The sequence below is a fragment of the Anabrus simplex genome, chromosome 3 (genome assembly GCF_040414725.1).
Source record: "Anabrus simplex isolate iqAnaSimp1 chromosome 3, ASM4041472v1, whole genome shotgun sequence".
In the NCBI taxonomy this organism is placed as follows: Eukaryota; Metazoa; Arthropoda; class Insecta; order Orthoptera; family Tettigoniidae; genus Anabrus; species Anabrus simplex.
This window is the reverse complement of record NC_090267.1, coordinates 523,780,774-523,798,045: the sequence shown is the minus strand read 5'-3', so window position 1 is coordinate 523,798,045 and position 17,272 is coordinate 523,780,774. Positions and strand designations below refer to the sequence as shown.

The 17,272-nt window shown below is 39.2% G+C and overlaps 1 protein-coding gene across 2 annotated transcripts in view; it reads right to left on the bottom strand.

The window, feature by feature from the left end:
* Positions 1 to 16,832, bottom strand: part of LOC136866583 (8-oxo-dGDP phosphatase NUDT18) — a 115,995-nt gene extending 99,163 nt beyond the window's left edge. Inside the window, exons 1-2 of one of the 2 annotated variants that reach the window (XM_067143682.2) lie at positions 16,301 to 16,832; positions 15,998 to 16,188 (exon numbers count right to left, since the gene is read on the bottom strand). In XM_067143682.2, the coding sequence (XP_066999783.1) occupies positions 15,998 to 16,188; positions 16,301 to 16,406 (297 nt within the window). In that variant the 5' untranslated portion in view covers positions 16,407 to 16,832. The remainder of the gene's footprint in view (positions 1 to 15,997; positions 16,189 to 16,300) is intronic. The other variant, XM_067143681.2, reaches the window with a different exon arrangement.
* Between the last annotated feature and the right edge of the window lie 440 nt (positions 16,833 to 17,272).

Below are 17,272 nucleotides of genomic sequence, written 5' to 3'. Positions count from 1 at the left end.
TTCCTGTCTTGTTATTGGTTGAGGATGTTTGTAAAGTGAAGTGTTTAAATACGTAGTTTCAATGCAAGTATATTAATAGTGATGCATCAAGGAAGGTTATAGGAAGTCTTCCGAAATATTTAAATATATCCGAATGTAGGAAAAGGTGTGTATGTCAATGAAATGTTAGTTTAGCAATATTTCAGTTTATTCTCAAGAAGCAATGCTAAAAATAGGGAGTTTTTATGAATATGAAGTATGATACATGTTTATATGAAGTCATAGGTTACCGAGTTCATAAATATCGACAACTTATTGCCAAGTTTAAGTCAGTATAGGTTAAATGTGGTAATGTATTGATAATTGAAGTGCATATTGCTAGGAATATGTTAGTTATTAATCCATGAAATATTAATTTTAATGAGTTGAGAAGTTAATTGAGTTGTGCATTACATTGATTTGAATAAATAATACTTGCACATGCAGCGATATAAGTATATAGAGAAATATGAGGAAAGGAATGTGAAATGATGGAATAATGTTGTCTTGGATAAAGTAGTTGTTGAATTATGATAAATATGAAGATGTATGAGGAATGATTATCGTTTAAGGTTAATTAATGAAGGATTAGGTAACGCTAATATGGGCCAAGGTTATAGTTGATCCTAGTAATGATGTGAAATATGGAATAACCTATAATATGAATTAATGGCAACTCTCTCAATTGTAACTGAATGTAGCTTGGCAATTCTGACCTCAGCACTTGATGGTGTTATGCAGACCTGGAATGATGGTTGTTCCTTACTTACCTCGACCCTCTCATTAGAATGTTACGATACATTTCCTCATTCTGTTTTCTAACTTTCATTACGTCGTCATACCTTCAGCTATTGAACTGATTGTTAATATTCAGACGTGCTATCTAAAATCCATGTATACATCATCCCACACAAGCGAAACAAAAATTACAAAATTCAGGCAAAAAGGAAACAACTGACTGGAACGTGCCACTACTCTCTTGCTCATCCATGGTTGAATTTTAATTAATTTTGTTTGGTAAACACCCAATGTGTCTCTAGAGATCGACATCATGCGACATGGAGTGCCGAATTGACTTTTTTCCACGCTACAAAAATCTGACTACCCCTGCCGGGTTTGAACCCGCTATCTCAGGATCCACCAAGGGAGCTAGCCAGTTAATTTAGTAGGGAGTAAGAATTTATTTTAATCCTGTTCCTGACATACTGAGAATGAAACGAAACTGAAGTCAATTTTTATTTTTGTGTATTGTTTTATATTCTTATTGATTTACGGCATATGATGTAACTTTAAGCTTCCCAGCCTGTTGATGATGATGATGCTTGTTGTTTTAAGGGGCCTAACATCGAAGGTCATCGGCCCCTAATGGTACAAAATGAAAGAACAAAAATTTCAAAGGCATCCACTGACCAAAATAAAAATAAAATATGTCAAGAAGAATGAATGGATGGACAGGAACCCAACAAAAAAAAAAAAAAAAAAAACTGTGGATCAGACGCAAAACAGATCGAAAATAATATTATTACCGACCAAGGAACCACTTATAAAGCACAATGATGCTTGGTGTCTAAAGGGGTGCAAAATCCACGTCTAAGGCCGCACAGAATGGTACATGTCGCGAGTAAAATAGTACCATGGTATGTGTCATGTTGGGGTATTAATCAGAAGTAGCGAAGACTCACGGTGTTCCACAAAAGATGGTACTACTCACAAGTATTGCAATACATACAAGTAACGCAGACCTATGGTGTGTCTCACACAATGGCGCAACTCATAGCCAACGCAAACCGAGAAGGTTCCCCACCTAGGTGTACTAAACACGGGCGCCGGTATTCCCGTGGTGTTCCTCACATAGTGGGTACTAATCACAGGCAACACAGACCCACGGCGCTGCTCATATAGTGGTAGAACTCACAGGCTACGCCCAGACCCGCGGTGTTGCTCACATGGGTACTGGAATCCACCAGGCCAGGCTTTTTACTGCTACTAACCACAAACCTATTTCGTACCTAATTTAATGGTACTACTCGCAAGTACAGGCAACCTATGGTGTTCCCCGCGTGATGGTACGATTCAAAATTAGTTTCATGGTTCTAATTCAATCATCCCTTGGTCGCCCCTTTTAGTCGCCTCTTACGACAGGCAGGGGAAACCGCGGGTGTATTCTACATGTGCGTCCCCCACTCGCAGGGGGTGTGTGTTTGGTCCGCGAGAGGTATTTTATTTCCCTCAAGTCCGCCGGCAAGCCGGTTAGGACCCCCCTATCTGCCACCTGGGACGCGCCACGTGGGAGTATCACCTCTCCCCCTGCTACGCCTGCTCCCAGCCTGTTATTTGTATCTGAGACTGAGTCAATACTGAAAGAGAATGGCTTCATTCTTAAACAAACAAATAAATAAATATATAAATAAATGGCTCCTGGGAATAAACTGGGAGGAATCTTTATGACTCTGAAAAATGGGAGTGAAATACACTGTTGCCATCAAGAGAATCCAAGCAGCCTCTTTGACCCAACTCCAGCACATAACCTACAAGATGAGCAACCCAGCGGAAGGTGGGGTTACCAATCCCAGGGGGACGCTGGCTCGGTGAAGGGATTAGTGCTGGGAACTTGATAGTTAACAAAGTTCGGGTGACTTGTGTGATACTCTGTGTCCAACAAACTTAATAAAGATAGAACCCCTGGTGGTAAGCAATACATCCCTGGTTGTGACGTGAAGTAAGTTGGACGGTCTACAGCTTCATGTGATCCAGTTGGAACTAAACTCCTTGCTCAAAACTGGGAAACTATAGCACACACTTGAGAACATCAGTGTAGCAGCCCTAGGTTCCAGGATGAAGATACCATGGAGTGTCAAGATACATAAGAGAAAAGCTGCTATGAGAAACATGGAAAACATACCATCCTGGGAACTGGCTTTGCACTTCCCAACTGACTGGTTACAAGCAACAGAACTTCAGTACTATCCTTCAGATGCAATAACTTCCAATCCTCCCCAGAGACCAGAGACACCCTTGAAGAAGCCCACATCAACACACGAGTATACTGCTAGGAGATTTCAATGCCCCTATCAAGAGTGATTGTAGTTTCCATAAGAGAGAATGGAGAATGCTTAATCAGCCTACGCACTACCTACCTACGAAGGGCGAGTTCCAGATCGACCTTGTAGACAACACTGCTGCCACATTCTCAATGTCAACATTACGTGTTCCTGGTGTAAACGAACCTGAAGCCACTAAAAACAACCAATGATATGCTAGTGAAAAACAAACTTGAAAATGATAACACAAGCTACCAAGGCAGGATTAACATGCGCTTAGGGATGGCATACACCAGCGATGAGGTTATATTATCATACGAAGAACACACAAGTGGCTTCCTTCTGAACAAAGCGAGTCTAAACTGAAAAGAGATGCAAAATACAGTCTCGTGTGATGATTTAAACTGTATTCATTTGCATAGTTAAACCTGTTTTCATGGAACTACTGCAAGTGTTTTATTGTGTACTTCTGTAAATAACGGCCATACGATATAAACTTCATGGTTTTGATCCGTATTGAATTGTGATCACAATAATAATTATTCAATTAATGTTGTAATGGTCCACCTTTTTCAATACTATAATATGCAATATTATTGAATTACATTACTAAACTAGGGACTAGTTTCGGCCTTGGCTGGCCATCTTCAGCCTTAATGTAATACATCTAATAACTAAACAAATGTACAAACACGTAAGTGACATAAAAACTAATGTACAAACACACAATTAACATTAAAATCTGGGATGAACTATGTGTAAAATCAGAAAAATAAATTAGGCTCTAAATTCTTAGGATCTGGAGTATACTCATTATCCAGACATTTTCTTGTATTAATATTCATAATTGTTAGTTCCATCACTGCTAATCATTACAATTTCAGTTGCAAAACTGGAACTGGTAAATGTTGATTCTGTAGTCAAATCATCAATCACCAATCTACTTGAGTGGTGTTAGCAGTATGCAAGCCACTGGATGCCACTGTAAATAACCACCAGCTGGTGCAGAACTGCCAGATGGTGTTTCCAACGTAAATAGAATTAAATGTTCCCGTGGTGCCTGTTAAAATCAAACTGAAATGCTGTTGGACATTGTCAGGACGGCACATGAAGATATGGTTAAAACTAACAAAGTCACCAACATCTTTAAAAAGCACGATGTAAAAGTAGTTTTCAAAACCAACAATGAGAATGCACAAGTCTTACATAATGCCACATCCACAACCAAGTTCAATAGTTTTTCAAAATCAGGAGTATACAGGATCATTTGCAACAGTTGTAATTCTTCTTACGTTGGACAGACCGGGACAGATTTTAATTTAAGGTACTCGGAACAGTCAATGCCCTGAAGTACAATAAATTTTCAGCTGTAGGACAGTGTATGGATGACTATAATCACAAATTCACAGACATAAAACAAGATATGGAAATTCTCAAAATCATCGACAAAGGACCCCTCCTTAACATTACTGAAAGCTGTTTCATACATACAGATCAATATTTTATCCTAAATCATAATCTTAATGACATTTCAGAAAAGCCAAATATCCTACTTGACCTTCTAATTCCCATTTTTAGAAACGTCAAACCAACAAGTCATAATTCAGTTTTTCATAATATTCACAGCACCTTCCTTCAGCAGCCATCTCTTTTCTCACATGCTTCGGCTCAGCCTTAATTCCCCCCTTCACCTCCACCCCCCTCTCCTTTCCCGGCCTCCCCCTTGCTCCGCCCCTTCCTTTTCCTTTGAATCTCACAACCGTTAGTATGAGGCACACAACAATATGCCACGCACCACATGCCGCAACGAGAAGTAAGTCTCATATAACCTATGCCGTTTGACTAACGCACTCTCTTTCTCTCTCCCCCCCCCAATCCCCTTCTATTCATTAATTTTATGTATCATTTATTGAGGTTAACTTCATGGACACCACAATGAATTGTGAATTTATACCAGCCACAAATTAAGAATGTGTCAGTTTTAACCATATCTTCATGTGCCGTCCTGACAATGTCCAACAGCATTTCAGCATGATTTTAACAAGCACGATGGGAACATTTCATTTTATTTACGTTGGTCGATGTTGGAAACACCATGTAGCAGTTCTGCACCAGCTGGTGGTTATTTACAGTGGCGTCCAGTGGCTTGCATACTGCTAACACCACTCAAGTAGATTGGTGATTGATGATTTGACTACAGAATCAACATTTACCAGTTCCAGTTTAGCAACTGAAATTGTAATTATTAGCAGTGATGGAACTAACAATTATGAATATTAATACAAGAAAAAGTCTGGATAATGAGCATACTCCAGATGCTATTTGTTTTACATCGCACCAACACAGATAGGTCTTATGGCAACGATAGGATAGAAAAGGCCTAGGAATGGGAATGAAGCGGCCGTGGCCTTAATTGAGGTACAGCCCCAGCATTTGCCTGGTGTGGAAATGGGAAACCATAGAAAACCATCTTCAGGGCTGCCGACAGTGGGGTTCGAACCCACTACCTCCTGGAAGCAAGCTCACAACTGTGCACTCCTAACCCCACATACCTAGATGCTAAGAATTTAGAGCCTAATTTATTTTTCAGATTTTACACATAGTTCATCCCAGATTTTAATGTTAATTGTGTGTTTGTACACTTGTTTAGTTATTAGATGTATTACATTAAGGCTGAAGATGGCCAGCCAAGGCTGAAACTAGTCCCTAGTTTAGTAATGCAATTCAATAATATTGCATATTATAGTAGTGAAAAAGGTGGACCGTTACGACATTAATTTCATAATTATTATACGACTCTTCAACTTGTGCTATTTGCGAAAACTGCTTCTCCGATAGCGGATAGAGTGAGCCGTACAAGTAAATAGGAGGTGTCTCCTATGTGGTTTAACATTCAAAACCAAGTGTGTTCACCAATCAAAGAGGCATCCTGAGTTGTCAAACCAATACCAGTTTTAAAAACACAGATCTGATCTTCAAGAAACTCGGCACAGAACATTTGTTGTGATACTGAATCCTGAGACTTTTGACAGTAAAATTGATGAATTTTTAATATTTTTGCATAACCAGACAGGATGAAGTTGACCCGACCTGAACAATGGACCTGGAGGAGACTGAATACCTGCTCGATTTATTTAATCCTCATTGAAGAAAAACTGAATTTAAATTTTACATTTTGTTCCGACATTGATAATTTATCAAGTCAGACATTTCCACTGTACGTTGTCTACTAATACCAATGATACTCCTCCAGCCAGGTACTTTTTAGTCAACTCTGGACTGTTATTTCTAGTCAAATCTTAACCAATATTAATCACGGCAAGATTGTAAAACTGTGTTAAATATTTTGAAACTCCTTTGTAAAACTGAGCTTTTATTGTATACTGCAAAATTCTTTCTTCGCCATTAATTTTATTCACACATACGGACAGTTTTCTTTTTTCTTTTTTTTTTTTATTTTATGTGTACGTCTATCACAAGCTGAAGATGACCTTAATATGTCCTTTAGACATCATGTTTGAACAAGTCGTATGTATTTTATTGTATTGAAAATGTGGACAAATACATGTAAATTATTCCTAAGAATTTTAGCAAATCATTCAAAATCGTTCTTCAACGGATTCCCCATTTCTACCTTGTGTTGTTAACGGACTGAAACTGATATCAGACGATTTAAACCCAGATCTCGTACAGAAATGGCAAGATTAGTTCAAGTGTGGTAACACTGAGACAGTGCTTGGACTTTGAAAAGGCTCGAAGCTCCGGAAATGCTAAAAGTCTCCTGTAGAGAACTGCAGGGCATGTGTTACGTGGTGTTATTGTACCTCATTTTAAAAGATAAAACTGAAGGACAGGAAGGAGTAGCCAGAAAAAAAAAAAATTGAACCGGAATAAGAACTCTACCCTGTTGCTGAAGATAAGACACTGTCCACATTGATTGCCAATGTCCGGAAGACTGCGGGGACTAGCCCACTGCTCAAAATAAACACGGACCTTCAAATACTTACTAAAATGCTTTGAGTGCAAACTATCGCATCACTCCACTTCTGCAGGGTGAATTTTTTCAGATTATATATTTTTGACTGCAGTAATTTCCATGTGCCAAGATTACATAATATTAGCCATTTTTATTTTATTTTGGAATTTATATTACACTATAAAGAGGTCTGTTAAACTAAATTACCTTTCAATTGTGTTAATACTTTATTAACGGTAATACCATTTTACATAACAGTAGAGAAAAATAAACAAAACACACTAAAAAGAAAGTTCAATGGAGTATAAGTAGAAAAATATGTACAGATATATACACAGGTTATATTACAAGTAATCACAGGAAACTAATAGTCAATTCTGGAGATTATGTAAGTGATTTCTCAATTTTGACAATGAGCAGTTAAATATATCAATATCCACTTTGTTTAGAGATCTTGACATTTGTTCAATTGGCCCATTGAATGCGTAGTTAGTTCTACGCCAATTTGTAGACAATGTATTCTTGAACCTTGTGCGTCTGTCTGGTACATCTACGTTAATTTTTGCAAGGAGTTGTGGACAATTCACCAAGGAATGAAGCAATTTAAAAATGAAGAGTGTAGCCAATAATTCACGGCGTTGTGACAGGCTATGCATATTTAAGGACTGTTGTAGGGATGTATAATCAACATTATCATATGAGAATCCTGCTCTAAATGAATATAAACAAAGAAATTTATGTTGTACTGAACCTAATCTATGGATAGAGGTCTGATGAGAAGGGTTCCAAACAGGTGTACAGTATTCTAGTATAGGGCGTACCATAGATACATACAGCAATCGATAGGTAGCTAAGTTTGAAAATTCTCTAGAATATCTAGTAATGCAACCCAATCTTTGAAATGCTTTCTTACAAATATTTTCAATATGTTCATTAAACGATAGGTTATAACTGAATAAAACACCAAGGTCATTAACTTGTGAAACAGGAGTTAGAATGTTGTTATTACTAAATTTGTACTGAAATGATATTTTCTTCTTGTTTTTAAAAAACGATATTATTTTACATTTCTCATGATTAAGTTTCAACCCATTTTGAATACGATACTTTTCCGGATGATGTAAATCTTCTTGAAGTTTTAAACAATCAAGTGGACAATTAATCTGCATAAAATTTTTTGCATCATCAGCAAACAAAAGCAATTCAAAATTCTTAAGTATATTTTTAATATCATTTATGTAGAGAGTAAAAAGTAAGGGCACAAGGTGAGACCCTTGAGGAACTCCACTGGTAACAATAATAGGCGCAGAAAAATGATTCCTTATTTTAACAATCTGCAGACGATTTTTAAGATACGATTCAAATCATGAGAGGAGAGGCCCATTAATTCCGTAGTCTGTTAGTTTGTGCAGCAAGATATCGTGGTCGACAGTGTCAAAAGCTTTTGAGAAGTCTGTATAAATACAGGCCACTTGGGAGTGGTTCTCTATTGCATCCAAGAGGAACTGATAGAATAAAAGAAGACTGCTACAGGTTGACCGTCCTGAAAAGCTAGTTGCTTTACGTCGCACTGGCACAGATAGGTCTTATGGCAATGATGGGACAGGAAAGGGCTAGGAATGGGAAGGAAGTGCCCGTGGCCTTAATTAAGGTACAGCCCCAGCATTTGCCTGGTGTGAAAATGGGAAACCACGGAAAACCATTTTCAGGGCTGCCGATAGTGGGGTTCAAACCTACTATCTTCCGAATACTGGATACTGGCCGCACTTAAGTGACTGCAGCTATCGAGCTTGGTGTCCTGAAAAGAATCCATGTTGCTCATCAATGATGATGTTTCTAAAGATAGGTGTGATTTTGTCAAGAATTATTGAGTCAAAAATTTTGGAAATATGAGAAGAAATTATAACTGGTCTATATTGTTTTATGTCAGTTTTATCACCATTTTTGAAAACTGGACTAACAAATCCTTTCTTCCATTCCACTGGAAAAACGCCTTGGTTTAATGATAAGTTGAACAGATAAAAGAGTGCTTCACATAAAATAAATTGCAGTACTTGAGCAGGTAAGTTGAAACACCATCAGGCCCGACAGTTTTCTTTAATTCCAGAGATATCAGTTTGTTGTAAACTTCTGCCTTACTAATGTTTATAGCTGATAGATTGACAGAGAAATGATAATCATATGACATACTACTACTGTTCTGATAAGAAGAATAAACAGATGAAAAGTGGTTAGCAAAAAGACTGACAATATTTTCTCCCGTATCTGCTGTAACTTCATTAAAATGCATTGTTGAATGAATATTGTTACATGACCTTTTAGAACTTAGATATTGCCAGAATTTCTGTGGATTGGAAGTAATACTTCGTTCACAGTTGGAGACATAGTTTGTATAGCAAGATTTGGATTCAGACTTGCACTCATTTCTTAATTTCGAGAAATGCTGATAGAGCTGCGCCCAAATAACATCAACAGGGAAGACGGCTTCAAGTTATCAAATACATGGAGACCTGTACTGCAGAAATGCATGCATAACACCACCATGGCACAGCGGGACGCACTCAAACTGTCGACAGAGGACAGTGAATCAGCAACTTCCCTCCCAACCACCACAGCACAGCGCCACGATCCTCGAGTCCAGTTAGTGGGGTAGGCCGTGGATAGTACGGGCATGACCTCCACGTTCCTTCGGACAATTTCTTTGCTCACTGTCGGAGGCAAAACTTCACATGCCCTGATGAAGGCCAATGCAATTTGGCTGAGAGCTTGGCTTTATTAATATATATATATATATATATAGTGGCTTTAATCCAGTTCATTTACTTCTTTATGTTTCTATGCATCATCCTTAACCAGCAATTTTAGGATTTCTATCTTAAACAACTTTTTAATGTAGTGCGACGCACCAAATTTTATGAATCTCTATCAAAGGGCAACTTTTTAATGTAGTGTAGCGCATCTCTTGAACCTTACCTTAATTTCTTACAAGGTATGTATATTTCATTTTTTATGTCATTGACACTGCACTGTGTCTTAAATTGCTTGAACTTTCAACGGAATTTTATTTTATGTAACCATTCGTAACTTCAATTCTATGAGTTGCGCACGCAGACATAAAGGTCTATACATTGTTGATTTTCTTCAACGTATTTGTGTTGATTTGCTTTAAGGCTGATGATGACCTACAGTTAGCTCAAAACTAGTCCCTGAACGTAAATGTAATGTACAACATTGTACAGTTTGTATTGAAAAGTTGGACCTTAATAATAAAATATTTAAATACTATCTTCGGTGTCTCGAAATCGTCTCCAAAGCCGGGAAATGACACTGTAGCATATTCAAGGATATGGTGACTTCGGTCTGCGTCTGACCTGCTTCCAGACGGCCGAGTATTCTACCTTGCAAAATGGGGTCCAAATGGCGGCGACGTGCCATTATGTTGTCACATTCACCACGAGGCTACACTGCGCACACTATAGCAGAGCAAACACGACCGAGAGAGTACGGGCGCAGGCACTGGCTGTTTACCTTGTGGCTAGTCAAAGCAGGGAACACTCCTTTCCTATACAGAGCGAACACGTAAAGTTGGTAGGTGCATATGTCGTGCGATATGCGGTCTATTTCCTGTTGCCCTGCTTACTCGTAACTTATGCTTAACTTTTGGACACTAGTGTATTAAGTTGGAAATCAAGACGACAAACTGGGGCAAATATTCATTTACAGGAATAGGAATTAGAGACTGGAATAATTTACCAAGGGAGATGTTCAACTTGTTTGATATGTGATAGCCACGTGGGTGACTGATCGACTGAGCTGGCAACAATGACCACCTGGCGTGACACAGTCCACCCCGGACAGCAGTAGAGAGTCCACATTTAAGACACTGAACACAGAATTTCAATAATTATTGTTACACAAGTTCATAATATTCATTCATCCTTTTAAAAAATGCATCATCTGATAGAAATTAATGATGTTCTTTCCAGAATGAAAAGGATCATTTTGTTATTACTTAATGATTTTCTTTTTCAGGTATTACCTAGTATTTATTAATACTGCATTTGTTTCATCAGACTGGAACTAGGCTGACTTACACCAGACACAGTGCAGTGTGCCTTTCTTTCACAATGTCAGCAGCAGAATAGTGATGAACTTGTATGAAGAAGAAGAAAGTCGTACGATGGAGCAGCAGGGGAGGAAAGGTGACATGGCTAGTTTTCGGTGGCCAGCTGAGAGAAGAGGACGAAAGTTCAATTAGGCAAGTTCAAAAATATTTCCAAGTTTAATTAAGATCATGATAGTGCACTGGGCAAATTCAATGCAAGAAGTGGAAATAGGACTGAAATATATGACAACGTAATAAGAGATGTGAGGAAGAATAGCAACAGGAAGCATTTAATGGACTAGTGCATTAATAAAACTGTTATTAATGAAACTTTTTCTTTTCTGTTATTTTCTAGTTTTTCTTCATCTTGTATTGCGAAGCTTAACTCCTACAACTGCCATGGTTTTCGTACATTTCTGATCTCGCTGTCTACTGTCTGTACTTTGAGAACTGAATCAGCACATTCACGTGTGAAGAAGCAGATGAGTACTAAGTTATGTCGGCAACAAGATCAGGACAGTGCACAATGCGAGAACTGGAAACAGAACTGAATTATAGGAGAAGGTAATGGTAGATGTGATAAAGAATAGGAATAGGAAGCATTCAATGGACTATTGTACTAGTATAGAGAAGAACCAGATCCATAATTGGTTATATTAAAAAGTACTTTTCTAATAATGTTATGTTATAATATTTGTTTTTACATCCCACGAAATACTTTGACAGTTTTCGGAGACGCCGAGGTGCTGGAATTTACTCCCGTAGGAGTTCTCTTTTATGTGCCAGTAAATCTACCGACACGAGGCTGACATATTTGAGCACCTTCAAATACCACCAGACTGAGCCAGGATCGAACCTGCCACGTTGCGCTCAGAAGGCCAGCGCCTAAACCGTCTGAGCCATTCAGCTCGGCATGAATTACTTTAAATTCAGAAAATTCATTAAGAGTATGTGAGTATTTCATAATACAGCAGTGAAATATACGTCACAAGGCCTAGGATAGTGAAAGACAAGTCTGTCTGCAGCCAGAGAAAAACTCCAGGATGAGGAAATAAGGAAGAAGTATATTGATAAGATTAGTGGAAAGTTCCAAAGAATAGACAGTAAGCAGGTTCAGGATATAAAGAGATAGGGTGGCTTTCAGGAACGCTGTAGCAGAAACAGAGCAACTGTGTTTTTAAGATGATACAGAGTCCAACAAGAAACCATGAGAAGATCTTGGTAATAAGATGGCAAGGCTTGGTATTATTATTATTATTAGCATATGATGTGTACATACAAACATAATACAAAATACACAAATATACAGATTGATTACAGCATCAGGACTTCACTTTTATATTTTAATATCCATGTAATCACTTCTGGTGCTACTTTAAAAAATTCCTCCACAGAACCGGAAACGCACATAGGGGGCACTCTTGAACTATGTGCTTGATAGACTGCACTTGAGCACCAGTCACAGCAGGGAGAATCTACCCATCCCCACAGATATAAGACTGCACCAGTCCTCCCAACACAACATCGGATCTTGTTCAGGGTTGACCAAACAGCACGGGGCAAACTGAAGCCATCCAGTTTCATACTGGGGTCGGAGATATCACGTAAGCCACTGGGAGACGACGTCCTCCACTCTTCTCTCCAGGCATTCCTGGGATTGAACTGAGGACACGACAGGTCCGCATCTGTCTTTCACGCTGGTTTTCTTGACTTCAGCCTAGTTGTAGAGTGCTGCTTTATATCTTGGTGTATAGGAAGGGCCTCATTCTTCACTATTCTGCACCATAAGCTAGTAAGTGCTTGTTGTCTCATATGAGGGGGAGAGATATTCCAAGTGGCAGGACTGTATCTTACAAAGGGAAGGAAAAGGGTAATAAATATTGTTTCAAGTAAGTCAGGTGAAATCACTGTCGATCTTTCCCAGATGGAAGTAATGAGTGTTCTCAGAAATCCTTAACAGGTGAGTTCATGGGATGGAGAACAGGAACTCAGGAGTGAAAAAGATGGTAAACTATGCTATCATAGAGAGCTGTGTGATTGCATTCGGTAGATGGTGAGTTCGAATCCCACTGTCGGCAGTCCTGAAGATGGAGTTCTGTGGTTCCCCAAATGTTGGGACTGTACCTTAATCAAGGCCACAGCCACTTCCTTCCCATTTTTCGTATCCTTGCATCACAAAAGTGTCCTCACCCAGGCCCTCTCGAACCCCGGCGGCAGCTAATAACACTAACCGCAACCGCAAACCAGTGTGACAAACCACCAGCAAAAAGGAAAAACAGTGGAGAGGGAGGGATTAGGCTGCAAAGAGTAAAAGAATCAGCACAGAAGGTAAATAAGGTGCAGAGTTATGGTGCAGAAAGGATTTTTTTTTTTTTTTGCTAGTTGCTTTACGTCGCACCGACTCAGATAGGTCTTATGGCGACGATGGGACAGGATAGGGCTAGGAGTGGGAAGGAATCGGCCGTGGCCTTAATTATGGTACAGCCCCAGCATTTGCCTGGTGTGAAAATGGGAAACCACGGAAAACCATTTTCAGGGCTGCTGATAGTGGGGTTCGAACCTACTATCTCCCGAATACTGGATACTGGCCGCAATTAAGCGACTGCAGCTATCGAGCTCGGTCAGAAAGGATTTGAGGGATTTCAATGGAAAAGAACGTGGAGAGTAAATCAGCGTCGTTTGAGACCACATTTTCAGTAGGCAGCAAGTAAGTGTTATGCTTATATTTAGAGAAGGCATATGAAGGGAAAGGATGTTGGGCATACTGAGTGATCAGGGATAATGTTCGGCTCCATGGCTAAATGGTTAGCCTTCGGTCACAGGGGTCGGGAATTTTAACCATTACTGGTTAAATTAGCTGGCACGGGGGCTGGGTCTTCATCATCATCATCATCATCACGGGCGTCAAATCAAAAGACCTGCACATGGCAAGCCGAACATGTCCTCGGACACTCCGGCACTAAAAGCCATACGCCACTTCATTTCCTATGTTGACAATAGGGCCAGAGCAAGAACTGAAGGTAGAATGAGCTCTTCGTTCATGATAGTTATACGCAGAAATGTACTGAACATTTTTTGCTATGTCGTAATAACAGACTGTGCGGAAAGCCTGCAATCCAATATCTTGGAGCTTGAAAATAAGGGCAGTGCGTAGATATGAAAATGAGCATTTCCAAATAAATAGTGATGTCCATTAGGAAGAAACAGGAAACCGGTACAGGTGGATCTTAGGATGCGTATACAACATTTCCAGTAGTGTGACATTCTAGCAGTACATATGGGTGAAATCCCTCCAGTTTAGCTTCCACGAGAAGAGATTCCAGAAAACACTCCTCACACCATAACACTTCCACCACCAGCTTGAGTTCTTCCAGCAATGGTTGCATGGTGTTTATTTTCTGTGATTACTTGCCCAATATGCCAACATCTATGTGTTCCAGGAAGCAGAATGCAGGACTTGTCAGATAGCACAGCTCCAACACTGCAAACTGAAGTTCTGTTAGTGTAAGTGCAGTGCTCCACACTGGTAACAGCACCAATTCTCAAAAACCGGCAAACAATTTAAAAACTTCAGAAATCCTGCAACCCTTTTGTAAATCAGATACATTGCTCCTAACTCGATCACCATCACCACCAACATACTCATTGCCACCTCACTGTGAAAAACAGGAAGTTATTAGCTCATATCCCAATGTCTACCTGATGAAATCTGACTCCAAGTATATTTCGGTTGTGAAATCTCATTTTAATGATGTACCTTGCTCCAATTCAAAGAAATGGTATTGAAAGACAATGATCTTGCAGTGGGATCCAGTCTGATTCATTCGACCAACACCAGGCGGAGGAAAAGGAAATGACATGCAGCTTCATAACATTAACTGCTGATACCTATATTGACAAAATCATGAATATCATAATTAACTTCACATCTTATATGGACACAATGGGAAGGAAGTGACCCAAAGCAGTCCCCAGTATTTGCTTGATGTGAAAATGAGAAACAACACAAAAGCACCTTGAGGGCTGTCAACAGCCATTCCTCGACAGCTACACGGTCCGAACTGCGTAGCCCAATTCTCAGTTCCTCCTCGCAAGCCCTCAGCATTTTAAACTCTTCCTTTTTTCTTCTTTTGTTTCCTAATCATTTCAATTATTTTCATACTGTAGGCCCTACAGCAAACTGACGACAAATTGGCCCACAGGACAATAAAGGAGTCTCGTAAAACTATCATTACAGTAACTGTTGACTTTGGGATGGAATCCTAACCTTCATCTACGATTTTTTTTTTTTTTTTAATGTAAAATCATCTCAAACTAACACTGAACTAAATCAAGGAACAAACAGGAATTTATGCCAGCCAAAGTAGATGAAGAAAATTAGTGTGTGCACATAAAGGACATGAACAAGATTTATCTATGTAGATTCAAGAATTGAAAATCTGGAAACAACATCGGTTTGGGAAAAAGTTAACTGCTTGCTCTCAACCATGCATGACAAGGCTGTAAAGTAAGCTGCTTCACACATAAATCTGTAGCCTACACAGTGAATGTCATCTCGTCTATATAAAAGAAATATCTTTTTAATCTCACATCGGTAATTGTTTCTTTGATGGGTTTGGCATAGCATGAATATGACTTTTGGAACTAGTTCTGTAGTACACCTACTAGCTGTGTAGGATGAATAAACATTTTATGATTTGTAATTTCTTCATTTTCAAGATAGGACCAAGGTAACAAAAATTTACTGTCATTAAGTAGATGGGTTTTGAAATAAAAGCAACAAAAATAAATGTAACAGTATAAAATGCTCATCATTGTCTAACTATACTAATCATACAATACCATTTAGCTTCTTACCTCAATGTCTTCACCCCGTTCAATTCGACCAGCAGGTAAATACCACTGACCAGCACAAGAACTTTTAGCCTCTTGCATCATTAGAACCTCACCATCAGAATTGATCAGAATACCGACGACAATGTAAGTGACAGTGGATTTGACAACTGGTACATAATCTGGCGATGCAGAGGGAGCAATTCCTTTCGCCACTGTAATGAACAGAAATATACAAAAATCCACTATGCAACACTAAGCACCGGTATCTGATTACGAATATCTCACGCTGAATAAGTCAAAAGTCACAAATTTATGTAGACTCACCTGTCGCTTCATTTTGCTCTTCCAGGGAGAAGTCGCAAAATTCTTGCCCATCGTCAATAGCTTGTCCGTCCAGCAAGCGTCGTATGTTTTCCTCAACTTTATCCATTGCCGCAATGGTATTTGAAATATTACCAAGTGACACCACGAAAGGTACTAACTAAACCCATCCCATATACGCACAATTAACTATGACACCATTCATTTCAGTAATATAGAAAGTTACGCCTGCTGACCTGTCTTCCTTTCAAGGTCGTGATTGGTATTCGCCGAGATGTCCAGCAACATTCCTTACGGGATCGTGAAAGCCAGGTGGTAGTAGTAGGGATAATGAGCGGGGCACGTAAATACGTACATCCACTTTACAAGGTCAACATATATTTCCAAAATTGCCATCATTACATGGCTAGTGTAATGTGACATACATTCAACTGCTTCACTGTAGAGCCTTTCTTAACCTCTCTCGTTGAAGAGGATAAAGGAAACAGTCACGAACCGTCGCGAACTGTCACTTTAAACAGCGCCAAGGGTTGGTCATGTACCAACTGGAGCGTTTTTAACACACCTAATCGAGGTTGGTAACATTGAAAATTGTCTCTGTCCATAGCAATGCAACTTTTTCAAGCGAAAATAATTCCAATTTTGACATACGGAAGAAATTATACGGGACCATTTAAAAGTACGTGAGCTGGAAACCCTAGAAAAAGTGAAGGCTTAATTTCTTAAGAGAACACTTGGCATTTCACAATTCACTCGATCAAGACTTGTGTATGTCGTAACGAAAGAAGACTAGCCTATCTAATTCAAGAAATCAGAAATACTACGCTACTACCATCAACGATTACCCTCCAAAATGCATTAGGAAAGTGAGAACAAAAACGAACCGACATTTGGTGCGAGTTTTATGCCACTGACGCCATGAAGGATAAGGCGTGGACACAATGGGCCGATTGCAGAAACGGTGTTTAGACAATG